The following is a 14,152-nucleotide window of genomic DNA, read 5'->3' on the forward strand; positions in this document are numbered from 1 at the left end:
TTCTGAAGATTGATAGACTCCTCTGAGCACTCATCTCTCCACAGAATATAACACATACTCTATACACATTACTCAACATAATTACATGTAGTATTTCACTTCCTTTTCTTCTCCTCTTTGCTTCCTTCAAGCACAACAGGAGCAGCTGGTATGCTGAACCACCACTCTCTCAGCCTCCTTGTCCACCTTTCTGTGCTCGCTTTCCTTACAGGTGAATTCCTTGTAAAGATCTCTAAAAAAATGAGGAGGAGGATGTACTTACCAGGTAGGATAGCCAGAATCAAAGCCATGAACAACAATGCAACAGCAACTCTTTCACTTGCCTGCACAAATCATGTAACTCTTCATAAGACAATAATGCAAGCATCATAAACCAGGAAGCATTACTGGGTATGTGAACTTTGTGCTAAAAGAAATATGGACTGAATGTCGGAAAAAAATAAACTCAGAAAGGAGCTCGCTTTATTTCATGTTAAGCACCATTATCAAGAGCATTGCAGCTACAGCAACTTCTGCTTGCTTATAAAATTATCCAAGTTAACCAGATAATACATTTTTAACAAATGTAGACTTGATCCATTAGTCTCAATAAAAATATTGGCACCATACAAGTGGTTCCAATTTTCATGTATAAGACACAATCCAATCAGAGACTTTTTGGATCAGCTTACAGCCAAACTCGGATTAACCAGAAGATCTAAACACTCAAAAGCTAACATCGGTACAAGTGAGACTATGAATAGGCTTACATTGTCACTCAGTGTTGAGTTTTAGTTGCACCTTTTTTTTTTTTTTAATAAAGATTGTATTGAAGATTAAAAGGAGGCAAACAAGCCTAAAGACAGACTAAAGGCAAAGAAATCTAAAGCTTAAAAAGGGGACTCAGACCTAAAACATATTGGCGAGGGAAACAAGCCACTCACTCACCCAAGAGAAAGAATAAAATAAGACTACGGGGGATCTGTGAGGCGCACCGAGGGGGTCCTTATCTTATTCTATCATTGGGGGATCTCAGCATATAAGCCAGGCCGATCAAGTGCCACACGGGCCAAAAGAGCCTCCGCCTCTGGCGAGAAGGGAGATGGAATTTTTTGCAAACCCACCCAACTCCTTTTCAACCTGATGTTTTTCTATCGCCACCTCCACCGCCTTAACACCAAGACTTGCATTCCTTTGACTTCGAGTTCTGCCAATAACTGGAGTTGCCAAATGGGAACCCACACGACCACCTCGAAGAGCATTCCTACGTCCATCATGATTTTTTCAGCCCAACACCTGAGTCCACCCGCCTTGCACCTCCTCTTGATCAGATTGGTCATAACCCGGCCCACGAGAATCCAATCTTTGAACTAAATCTACCTTAGGCATATTTAAACCGATAGCCCAACCTTGAAAGTGGGAAATATGCACTGAACTCCCTCTCTCTCTTTGGTTCGGCACCAAAGATTTACCTTGATGCCCCGTCTCAACAGTACCATGTTCCTCGCAACCTTCAATCTGATCTTCTGGATCAGATTCTGATCTATGACCCAAATCAGACTAGGGATGTAAACGGATCGGATTCGGCTCGAATAGTGCTATATCCGCATCCGCATCCGCATCCGATTGGCTTTCGGACGGATTCGGATAGTGCTAAACGGATATGGACATGGATACGGATTGGATATTTTATCTGTTTACATGTAAATATAGCTTTTCGGATAGCTATAGCCTATCCGTATCCGTATCCGTATCCGTTTAGCTTTCGGATGGATTCGGATAGTGCTAAACAGATACGGACATGGATACGGAAACGGATTTCGGCTATTTATTTACATCCCTAAATCAGACCCTAACCCGATTTGAGTATTCAAGACCCCAGAAACGTGAGTGTTTCACTACCTTCAAATGCCAACTCATTCTCTTGTAAACCCTCAATGAGATTTCCCGTGTGAGGAGAACTCGTGCTGGCTTGAAGCCCAGCCGTGGTTATCCCTTCTTTCTCTCCACTATTAACGGGATTCCCGACTAAATGGGAAGATGGCACACCTTGAATGGAAAGAGATTGAAAACGTTCCAAATTTGGAGACTTCCCAGCTTGCGAGTTGACTCTATTACCCCTAGAAACCGTGGTAATCCCTTCCATGTACACTGCTCCAAGAACCTCCGCAGCTTTGTCCATGGCGTCCTGCTTAGCTTCATCAAACTTTTTATGGCGGCACTTCGAAACTTGATGACCATCTCGCTTGCAATATGCACAACGGCCTAACCCTTCTTCATATATCACCTTTTGAAAAAAGCTAAACACTGTGTTCGAACCAGGTTCACGACGATCCACTTGCACCTCCTCTAGACGCGAGACTGGATCAGATGCCAACTCATTCTCTTGTAAACCCTCAATGAGATTTCCCGTGTGAGGAGAACTCGTGCTGGCTTGAAGCCTAGCTGTGGTTATCCCTTCTTTCTCTCCACTATTAACGGGATTCCCGACTAAATGGGAAGATGGCACACCTTGAATGGAAAGAGATTGAAAACATTCCAAATTCGGAGACTTCCCAGCTTGCGAGTTGACTCTATTACCCCTAGAAACCGAGGTAATCCCTTCCACGTACATTGCTCCAGGAACCTCTGTAGCTTTGTCCATGGCGTCCTACTTAGCTTCATCAAACTTTTTATGGCAGCACTTCGAAACCTGATGACCATCTCGCTTGCAATATGCACAACGGCCTAACCCTTCTTCATATATCACTTTTTGAAAAAAGCTAAACACTGTGTTCGAACCAGGTTCACGACGCTCCACTTGCACCTCCTCTAGACGCGAGACTGGATCAGACACATCGATTTCCACTAGGATACGGGCAAAATAACCTAGTATACCCTGACGTGTTTGTCGGTCTAAAGCAACAGGCCGACCTACTGCTTTCGCAATTGAAAGAAGCACATTCTCATGCCAATACTCGAGTGGGAGATCTGGGAATCTTACCCAAACAAGTTTTGTTGTAGATTGCTTCTCATGAATATTGAAATCTGGTTTCCAGCGTTGAAACCCAATCAGTTGAGAACCGATCTTCAAAGGACTTCGGCGCCATATTTCTGCCATATCTCCCTCGCAGTGGAACTGAAATATAACAAATCCTTTTCCCAAAGGATGCTTTATCACACCCTGCTGAAGGTTCCATATCTCTTTTGCCTCTTGCCGCAGATCATCCAAAGAAATCAAACGAAAATTCACGCGACCAATAAGAGCAAATCGAAAAATCTGCCTTTTTTATTCATACTCCGGTTGAGGAATGACAATCCGACTAAAGTTTCCTGCCTGAATCGGTTCTGGAAGAGAATCGATTTCAGGCCACAAATTTACTCCCACAGCCCTAGCGTAGGATTTCCTAGCCACCATTAGTAGAAGGTGTGAGTAATATTTGGAAAATCTCAAGGTTCTCCAGTGCCCATCAACGGCTCCATTAAAGCCACAGACCATTAGTACAAGGTGCCTTGAGTTTTAGTTGCACTTCGTTGAAGGGAAAACCGAAAACAATGAGATTTTGACAGAGTAAGTCATGTACAATCCCTCAGCTGTAAAGTATGCATAGAGGATGATGGACTTCAAGTTCATAGTATATTTATTTCCTTCATGTCATGCCACACCTGTCTCTGTTTATTATACGTTCCTGGTTTTTTTTGCCAAACCAATCGTTATGTCATCTAGCTAAGGCAATAATAATTTATCATGCATTTGCTTTCTTTTATCTAATTTGAAATTTGTATTCATTTCTAGTTAGATCGGCAATCGTTTTCAGTAAATTACTAAAAGTAATTCTGATGATCCTACTTTTAGAAAGGATGGTTAATTCTGTACTTCTAATTTACAGGTTTTAATCTTTTTGAAGTCCTAATCAAAACATGAATCCAGTTGGGGTTTTATTCTCTTTTACTGGTTAAAATGATACATGGATGGCCTAGACATGATTTAGGTAGATTTTTATGGTAAACTATATAAGCTGGTGGGAACAGTTTGATAAATGAGAGGTAAGACCCCCTTTTTATTAGCAGGAGTTGGTGTTCTACTCCTGTCCATTATTGCACTTATAGTGGACACGATACAAATTTGGTTGCAGTCAGATTGTTCAACACCATTAGTTAGCCTTGGAGCTGGATTTTTGGCCTCCTTGATTCAATTCGCATACACTGTTTGCATTTGCTTGGATTGTTGTGGTTGAAATATGTAATCCAGAATACCGTGGGGGTATTCTGGTCCTTTTGGGGTTAGTTTATTTATTATGTTATTAGTTTATGTTGGCTATGTGGGTATTAGTCCCACATTGCCTTGTTTAATCTATTTGTAATTTCCCCTCTATTATAAATAGAGGAGCTTAGCTATCAATTAATTCATTCAAGTATTTTACAACTTCCATCTTCTCCTCTCTTTTCTTCTCTCTAGAGTAACTGGTTACAGATCCTAGGTTTTCTACATGGTATCAGAGCACTAACCAGTTGCCGGTTTGAGAGTCGTTTTTAGGTTTCCAATTTTGTATGGGTTTCGTATACTGAAGATGAGTATTTGATGAAAATCAATCATTACCACTACTGTTTATGCTTCGCTGTCGCATGTTACTCTATCGATTTCTAGTCGCTGCTATCATCAAAGATGGATTTGGTTTCGAAAGGTGGTTTCCTTCCGATAAGTCAAAAGGATTGCCCCCGAAGAACAAGGGGTTCTTCTACCGCCTTACAATTTTCTAGACGAGGGAAGATTATTTGCTGTTGTGTCGAATCTGCTGTGGAAGATTTCTGGGTCTTTTCTACTGCTGCTACCGCTATCATTACTACTGGTTGATAAAAATCCTGTGGCTGCTATCTTGCGATTCCAAATACCAGAAGTGAATCGAACTCCATCAATTTATCTGCTGCTATTTTGTTCGAATCTCTGCTGCTGGTATCATACTTGTCTATCGTTGAAATCGATTCTCCTACTGGTTGGTTTGTGCTCCATCGATATTTATTTGCTGTTCTATTCCGCTGCTGCTATCGCAAGTTGCGATCTATTTGCTGTTTCGATTGCTGCTGTTTTCCTTGGATGTCAAACCCTAGTCAATTTCTGGTTTTTATGTAGCAACATTGTGGTTTGGGTTGCTGCCTGAATCAATACCCTGCTTGTTCGATCTCAGAAGAAGCTTGATGTATTGTGGATTTGCTGCTTGCGATTTGCTACTGGTTGTCTTTCCGCAATCGAAGTCGAAGGTTACCGCTGGTTGTATGGTCTTGATTTCTGGATACATGGGATCATTTGCTTCTTCTTGATTTGCTGCTCTTATGATTCTTCCAGGTTCGCCGTATTCTGTTGGGACTGTTCCCCTGGTTTCCCTTGGTTATCGGATGAGTAGTTGCCGTCCCATTCTTCTAGCTAGTTGCGTGACTGTCCATGGGTTGAAGACAATCACGTTATTTGTTTTTAGTTTCCCTTTTATTTAGTTACCATAAATACCCCTATCCTTGCCTTTTATTCCCCCATGTCCCTTACCTCAACTTTGCTTCCAAGTATACCCATGGTCAATAATTATTAACCCCTTTCATATCCTTGGTTCTTTGTCTTACCTAGTAACCCTTGAAAATTCTGGTTATTTACCAAATAGCCACTCTCCATAGCCATTATTTTACCAATTGCATCCCATTGCTTTTTGTTTACCAAAACCCCTTACAAAATTCTGGTTATTTACGGAACTGCCATTATCTTTTAATACATTCCCCTATTTGACTACCCAATTGACCCTTGAAAATTCTGGTTTATTACCAGTTTGCCCTTTGGCTTGGTTGGTATTTAAAAATGGATTTCCACCGAATTACAGCCATGCCATCCTTTTTTTTTTCCAACACCGTTCCCTTTCAATAATTCTAATTCCCTTCATATCCCATACCTTTGGCATATACCCATAACCACTTTGGACGATAATGGTATTCTCTAATTTGCCATTTCTTCCTTTTTCATTACCCTTAGCACCTCTTGGAAAATTTTGGAATATTATGTTTTTGCCCTATCTCTTACATCATCTCTGTTATGTCCACGTGTACTACACGTGAGGGGGGGATTATGTACAATACACCTGCAGACATTGCAGAACGCAGAACATGCAGGAACATTGGTGCAAAACATAGAATATCAGTTTTCTCCACCATTGCTATTGGGTATCCTTTGTTATTGGGTTGAGTTTGCCATAAGGGGGAGATTGAAGTATTGAAGATATTTGGTTGTTGCCTATTTGAGGATTTTCAGTTGGGTTGGGGAGATTGAAGTATTAAAGAGTATTGAAAATATTTGGTTGTTGTCTATTTGAGGATTCTCAGTTGGGTTGATACGGTATTTTTTCCGCTACCTGATTCAGTTTGTTTTTCGCTGCTTGCTGCTCTAGTTATTTCCCTTCAAGATTCTATGTCACTATGACAACCAGAGATTCATCACTGGATAGCTATTGAAGGTCGTTGAAAGCTACCTTTTTTGGAAGACATTCCAGTCCCGGTTTGCTGATCATGTCTGTCCAAGTTTTGAAAATCTAATTTTTCAAGTTCTTGAAGGTTTATTTGGGAGTTGCATTCATATGTCAAACTGGATTCTGCTGCAACTTAGTTTTTTTCCCATTTTGTTCAAGTTGGGCATTAGTACCGTGTATGCGCCAACTTGAGGGGGAGTGTTAGCATTATTATGGAATTCTTTTTTTTATTTAGTTCAAGCTGGATTTTCCTTCTTCACTTATTTGTACAATCCAGCTTAAGGGGGAGTGTTGGAATATGTAATCTAGAATACCGTGGGGGTATTCTGGTCCTTTTGGGGTTAGTTTATTTATTATGTTATTAGTTTATATCGGCTATGTGGGTTTTAGTCCCACATCACCTTGTTTAGTCTATTTGTATAATAGAGGGGCTTAGCTATCAATTAATTCATTCAAGTATTTTACAACTTCCATCTTCTCTTCTCTCTTTTCTTCTCTCTAGAGTTACTGGTTACAGATCCTAGGTTTTCTACAATTGATTATAGGGGACCAGTTGCAGTATTAGGCATCAGTTTTCATCTCTTCTGGTTCATTCCGACGGATAAGTCCAGTTTTTTTTTCCCTGGAATTGTAAAACAGTCAACTCCAGCTAATGACTTGGGAGTTGTAAAAATTATTATGATTCTCATACCATTGGATGATAATTAATTTCCATATGGTATTGTTTGAGCATTAGTTTCTGTTCCTAAGGAATGAGTTCAACCTAGATTGTCAGAAATCTACTAGTTAATTGATTTTATTTGACTGAGGGTTCCTTTAATAGTCAATCGGGCCAAAGAGGATTACGTATTAAAAGGTTTGAGGAAAATGGTATACACACACACACACAAACAATTTGCACAAGCCATCAATAGCAATAAAAAGAGAGCAAAACCTGAGGGAAAGCAGACAAGAGCAATGCCCGTAACTTGAGGAGAGCAATGTTCCCTTCCTGCATAAGCTCTTCCATTTGGGAAATTGAATTCTGAACTGCCAGAAGTTGCTCCATTGTGTTCATTGTTGGTGGGGCCGTTACCTTGACCTCATCAACAGGTCTCCCTTGGTTACAGCATCGTGTAAGCACAATAAACACTGCAATAAACAAAAGGACCAGTGCAAATACGTATCCTAGCCATCCCCTGCAAAATATATTTTATACAAAGGTTCCTGCTAAATGTCATTAAATGCAACAAAATATAAGCAATGGTGCATATACACAGATGAATGAGATCAAAAAGAAGAAAAAAAAAAAAAAGGATAATAGATAACAACAGGATGGAACAAAATAAGTTGCCAAGGAAAAGCCCATCTGTGATGTAAATTCAAGGTTCATATTACAATACATGCACAAGAAGAAAAGGCAAGCAGCAACCTAGCCTAAGCCATCGAGCCCAGCCATTGAACCTTGTTATAAAGGGTTCAAGCTTAGGCCCAACTCTTGGGCCAGGTTTGGGACCATTATGTAACCCCTTCTTGATGTCCTGTCTCCTGTGCAGGAGGATACTAAGAGATCTTCTTTGTTATTTGTTTCTATTTGATCTTCTTTGTTATTTGTTTCTATTTTAATTACTACATGTTTAGTAGTAGATAATTGCTACTATGATACTATATGTTACTATGTTAGTTGCTAATTTGGGGGTCTCTAAAAGACTTCTATTTTGTAATAGAGGTTAAAGCTATTAAATAAGAGAGGGCTGTAGTAGCCCATGATTTTTTAACCCTAAATACTATGATGCTTTGCCGCAATTTTCTGTGTGAAGCAAGTGACTGTGAGAGACAGTAGGCTATCTAGAGGGAAGCTGGACCAGCTGATGAGAGACTGGTTGAGACCTTGAGTAATAAATCTAGGTCATACCTTTCTTCCTCTTCGTCCCTAATCTCATTTCTGGTTCTGAAACTTCAGGTATGCATATCAGTTCGGTTTGGTTTCAAGTTGAATATTGCTGTTCTGTTACTCTTTGGTGAATGTTGATGCTATAATACATGCTGCTATTACATATGTGTTGATTGATACAAGCTTATGGTTGCTATTTGTCATTAATGGCCAATAGCAGTAGGGTATTGATACTCCAACATCTGAGCATAAGCTTTGTGATCAGCTTTGATGTCTTTAATAGATAGCCCTAACCTTCCTATGACTGAAGTAGTGCACTGATCAGGCCTGCAGTTGAAATACTGTTAGTTTCTATTTTGTTCTTAAGTTACTAATTTTACAAGGTTGCTAGTTTATGCATTCTGGCCATTGGATTAAATTGGGTTTTATATATGATGTTCCATCTACTGAGCAAGGAATGTGTTGTTGGTTTGATGATGATCTGTTGTGTTGATGTGAAGTTAGAGCAATGTTTCCAAATCTGGAACTAGTTACTATTTTCATTCTCCTGTCAATAACTTTGAATCCAGCCATTGGATCTTCACCTAACTTTGAGGGTTTGGAGTTCTAGTAATTGTCTATACTTCGCAAGAGTTCGGGGTTGATCTGAACCCCAAATTCTACCATTCCATTTCAAAAGCAAACCTGAGAAAAAGACATATCTACTCAATTTTCAATGATGAAGGTGTTAAGATTGATGATCCTATTCTTATAGCTGGTGTTTTTTCAAATCACCCCTCTAAGATCTTTACATCTTCCAATCCTCTTGACACATCCTTCATAGAGTGCCTGTTTAATAAAGTCTTTGATTATCCTGCAAATCAATTAAATTGCTGTTCCCAACTTGGATGAAATCAGATCTGCTACTTTTTCCATTGGGGCCTTTAAAGCCCCTGATTCTGATGGGTACCAAGCTTGATTCTATCAATCCTTTTGGGATCTCCTCTCCAATGATGTTTTTCATTTCGTGAACTCTTTCTTTACTAGTGGGGAGTTACCTGTGGGATGTAACCATACCTTGTTATGCATGATCCCCAAAAAAGACTTAGCCATGAATGTCTCTGATTTTAGACCTATAAGCCTCTGCAATGTATCTTATAAAATGATTGCCAAAATCATAGCTAACAGAGTTAGGAACCATCTTTCCCTCTTTGTCTCCCCAAATCAAGCTGCTTTCATTCCGGGATGACAGATCTCAGGTAACATTACCATTGCCCAAGAAATTTTCCATTTCCTTAAAAATAAAAAGAAGGGGAAAAACGGGTTTGTGGCCCTAAAACTTGACATGTCAAAGGCTTATGACAGAGTTGAATGGACCATGATTGGAAAAATCTTTGGTTTTCATGGATTCCCAGAAAAATGGATATCTTTGGTCAACTCCCCGGTAAGTACAACCTCCTTTCCTTTCAAAATTAATGGAAGCCCCTTTGGCTTTTTCAGACCTTCTAGAGGACTTAGGCAAGGCTGCCCCCTAAGCCCCCACCTTTTCCTTCTCACTATGGAGATTCTTTCTCGATTGCTAGATGCAGTTAGGGATACTGGGGCTTTCAAGGGAATCAAAATTGCTTGAGGTGCCCCAGAGATTACTCACCTTCTCTTTGCAGATGATACTTTTATTTTCTGTAGAAACAATGATGATGATATCCTCTCAATCAAATCTATTCTTGAACTCTTCTCTGATCTGACTGACCAAGAAATTAATTTCTCCTAGAGTGAAATTCTTTTCAACAAATGAAGGAAATGAGTCATGATTCTCTATACCTTGGAACCAAACTCTTTCATAACAGATCCAAGGTTAAGGACTTAGATTTCATTGTTCACAGAGTCCAAACCAAATTGAGTACTTGGAAAGCAAATTGCCTTTCATATGCAGGTAGGCGAATTCTGATCCAATCTGTTATAGCCTCCACTCCCTCTTTCCTAATGTCTTGTTTTCTCTTTTCCCAAAAAACTTGTCAGTCATTAGATTATATCTACCTAAAATTTTGGAACAATGACTCTGCAAATAAGAAAAAAGCTCATCTTATCGGGTGGGATAAGATTTGTACCCCTACCACACATAGAGGTTTGGGAATACGCAAATCTTCTACCCACAATAAAGCTTTATTCCTAAAGCTTGGATGGAGATTAATCACTAAGGAATCCTCTCTTTGGGCAAAGGTCCTGAAATCCAAGTACTTCTCAAGAACCTCTATTTTCAATCCTAATGTGGGAAGGAAAAGGGATCATGGGTCTGGAACAGCATCACCTCCATCTTACCTGATCTAAAGAACATTGTTTGTAAAAAGGTTGGAAATGGTCGAAATACATACTGTTGGTATGATCCGTGGATCCCTACCATCCCTGATCACTGTTTACCAAATGATTTTTATGACAAATCAATATGCATGGTAAGTGACCTTATTTCTAATCAAAATTAGAATTCGATGTCTCTTATGCACTTTTTTCCTAATAGTTTTAATTATGAGATTTCAAAAGTGCATATTTTAGATTCTGAAGACGTTTGGAGATGCTCCCTAACAACATCTGGAAGCTTCTCCACTCGACTTGCAGCCAATTTTTTAACTTCACCAGTACAAACCAGGCCCCTACTTTCCAAATGGTGGCATTTTTTCTGGAAACTTAATATACATCCGAAGTTTAAGATGTTTTTTTGGCGTGTTTTACATGCAGGTTTACCTGTCAAAGCCACTCTCTCAAAATGGATATCGATAGAGCCTACATGTGTTTTCTGTGGTGCTCATGATGAATCCCACTGGCATCTCTTTCTATCTTGTGAATGGACTAAGCGTATCTGGGCCTGTGGACCCCTCGGACTGAGAACAGAGCACCTAAGCAGCTCTTGTATGGCACAGCTTTGTGCTTCACTTTTTCAATCTAAAGCCCTGGATAAACCAACTGCCATATGGTTTTTCTCTGTTGTTACAATCATAGTTCGAAAATTCGTTTCGTTTCGGTATTTCGGTCGAAATTTTGCATTTTTCTGTTATGTTTCGGTAGGTCATTTCGGTGAGTTTTAAGCCAAGTTAAGGCTTGAAACTTCATGGAAACCCTATTTTAGGCTATATAAACACATTTAAATGTTCAAATTGCAAAAATAGTCACCCAAAGTGGTGTTTTGGATTTGCACCATTGATTGGAATGTATGGTCGAATCCTAATGTATAACTTAGTTAATTACACATACACATTGTTTAAGACTTTAAGTACTAGAGGACATAATAAATTAATGATTAATAAGCAATTAAAAAAAGTAAATTGACTTGGAAGTTGGAAACATAAAGTGAATGACTTTTAAGTCATAACTTAAGTCATAATATTAAGTACAATAAGTAAAGAACAAGTTAAGAAGATGATAGCAATATGACAATATCCCCAAAGTCCAATACAAGTCAAGCAGTCATCTAGTGACTCAAATGTTTACAAATAATCTAATAATAATTACTCCGACGTCCAGGATCGACCCTACTCATAGTCCGATGGAGCCGATGTGCATTGTTCTTTGACTGTAGGACAAATGAATGCCACGTCATAGTATGGGAGAAGTGAAAGGATGAAGAACAAGGAGAAGTGAAAGGATGAAGATCAAGGAGAAAAAAACCCAAAAAACCAGAGCTTGTTAAGTCTCGGCCGAAATTTCGACCGAGACTGACAAGTTTTGGTATTTATAAAGCTACTTTTGAAAAAGGAATCTCGATATCTCGTGACATTTTGATTTTGTCTCGAGATATCGCGAGATGGCCGAAATTTCGACCGAGTTTTTGCATTTTTTTTATTTGAGCTGCTGTTTCGTTTCGGTCAAGTCGAGATACTTGAAATATTCGAGATACTCAAAATATTCGAGATCTCGACCGAGATTTCGCGAGATTTAGTACTATGGTTACAATAACATGTTATTTCATTTGGCATGTAAGAAACAAAGTAATTCGTGGTCCAGCTATGGCCAATTCCCGTCCAGTTCTTTTAAACATTTCTAGATGGATTTCGGATTTAAACTTAACTCCTCCAGAGATAAATCCTAACTTGGTTGATCCGGTACGCAAAATGAATTAATCATTACTTCTCGATCTAACCATGAAATGCAATTACCTATCTTATGTTGCGCAGGTCTTTTTGAACCTTCCATAGGAGTATAGGACTAACAGGATGGGCTTATTGCTTTTTGCTTGATGGACAAAGTGTTTTAACATTTGCAAGATTTTCTTGTTCGACCGACAAAATGAAGGCTGAGCTATACGGAATCTTGCAGGGGTGGAAACACGCTTTGAAGGATAAAATCTACCTCAAAGAAATCTGGATAAATAACCATGGTCTACAAGGTCTTTTGACTCCGCAAGGAGACATGTGTATTCCTAGGAATCTACTTCCCTCCTATCTTGAACTTGCCGAACTAACCTCTAATTTTTCAACTGTAAATATAAGGCATAAAAACAATCACTGGTTTAGAACTTACGCTCTTTAGCCCTTTTTACTATCACAAATAGAACCTCTATTCCTCCTTTTATGTATGATTTACAGACTTTATGTTCCCTTTAAGTAATATACTTTGTTTTTTCATCAAAAAAAAAAACTGCTGGTTTGAGCCCTACGATTCTGCTTGTGGGTGGGATAGTGTAACCTAACTGTTGTTGGGTCTTCTTCCGTTATCTCCAATGCTCCATATAAAAAATGGACCCTATCACACAGTTGCTTGATATGATGAAGCAAATCTCATACCGTTTGACTATGGTAGAACATCTCATCAATTCTACACCACCTTTAGAAGGGCAACCAGTCCAATCAACGGCCAATAACATAAGGATGATGAATCGCCCGGCATATAGAACACTCCTCCACAACCTACTTTGAGGACCACATGAGGTCTTACTTTATTAATGGCACACCTCAGTGTCACTTTGACGATATACACAAGGTGAAGATGGAGTTACAGGAACACTATGGTAGACATGATCCTCAGGTTTTTTATGTCTGGTTATATTAAACGATTATTTTGATTGGTTTAGCTTACCTTAAGTCACAAAATTGAAGTTGGCCCGGTCTAAACTTATTGGACCAGCATAGAAGTGGTGGCGGAACCATGAGAGGACATTGGAATGACGTGATACAGCACCAACCACACGGGATATGTGTTACGAACTAAAAAAAAATATCTTCCTCGGACTTTTCAGACGACTCCATGACAAATTGAATACCTATATGACAGCGTTCACTCACAATAGAGGAATACACTGACCAGTTTGACTTCTTAGTAGTTCACGGAATTGAGGACAACTATGATGAGCTTGTTTCAAGATTCCGGTTAGGGCTGAACCCTATGATATGTGAGAAAATGGGTAATGCAGCTCCAAGTAGGAAGAAGAAGAAGTCCTGAACTTAGGGCTTGGTTAGGGAGCCATAGATTAGGATTATTATTTTCCATACTTAGTTTATTTTCCTGTTTTTAGATTGAACCGGTTTAGAATTGGTTGCACCCAATTGGTTCAATTGGTCTAATTTAAGTGAAGTGCTCCTATTGGTTAATAGGTCCTTAAATCCTATTGGCTAGTATGGAATCTTCTTTTAAATTAGTAGTTGTAAGTTAGATGTCTTTTAACTTAAGTTAGTAGGGTTAAATAGGTCTTGTACTGTTTTAAGTTATTAATTTTAGTTTTAATTCCTTCCCTTCCACGATTTTGTGCAGGGGAAGTCATTAAGTTGTAATAGGATTTGGCATAAAGCCATAAACTATAAATAAAAAAATCGTGGAGGCTCCCCCACACAGAATTTTGAATTAAAAGTCT

At 39.2% G+C, this 14,152-nt stretch overlaps 1 protein-coding gene across 3 annotated transcripts in view; it reads right to left on the bottom strand.

Annotated features, from left to right (window-relative positions):
- The window catches only part of LOC122664496, a 37,208-nt gene continuing 23,056 nt past the window's right edge, over positions 1–14,152 (bottom strand). For 2 of the 3 annotated variants that reach the window (XM_043860337.1, XM_043860338.1), the window contains exons 8-9: positions 7,396–7,639; positions 1–323 (exon numbers count right to left, since the gene is read on the bottom strand). In XM_043860337.1, coding sequence (XP_043716272.1) covers positions 96–323; positions 7,396–7,639 — 472 coding nt within the window. In that variant the 3' untranslated portion in view covers positions 1–95. Of the gene's footprint in view, positions 324–7,395; positions 7,668–14,152 lie in introns of those variants that run through there. The other variant, XM_043860339.1, reaches the window with a different exon arrangement.

Source organism: Telopea speciosissima, chromosome 6 (assembly GCF_018873765.1).
Source record: "Telopea speciosissima isolate NSW1024214 ecotype Mountain lineage chromosome 6, Tspe_v1, whole genome shotgun sequence".
NCBI classification, from domain to species: Eukaryota; Viridiplantae; Streptophyta; class Magnoliopsida; order Proteales; family Proteaceae; genus Telopea; species Telopea speciosissima.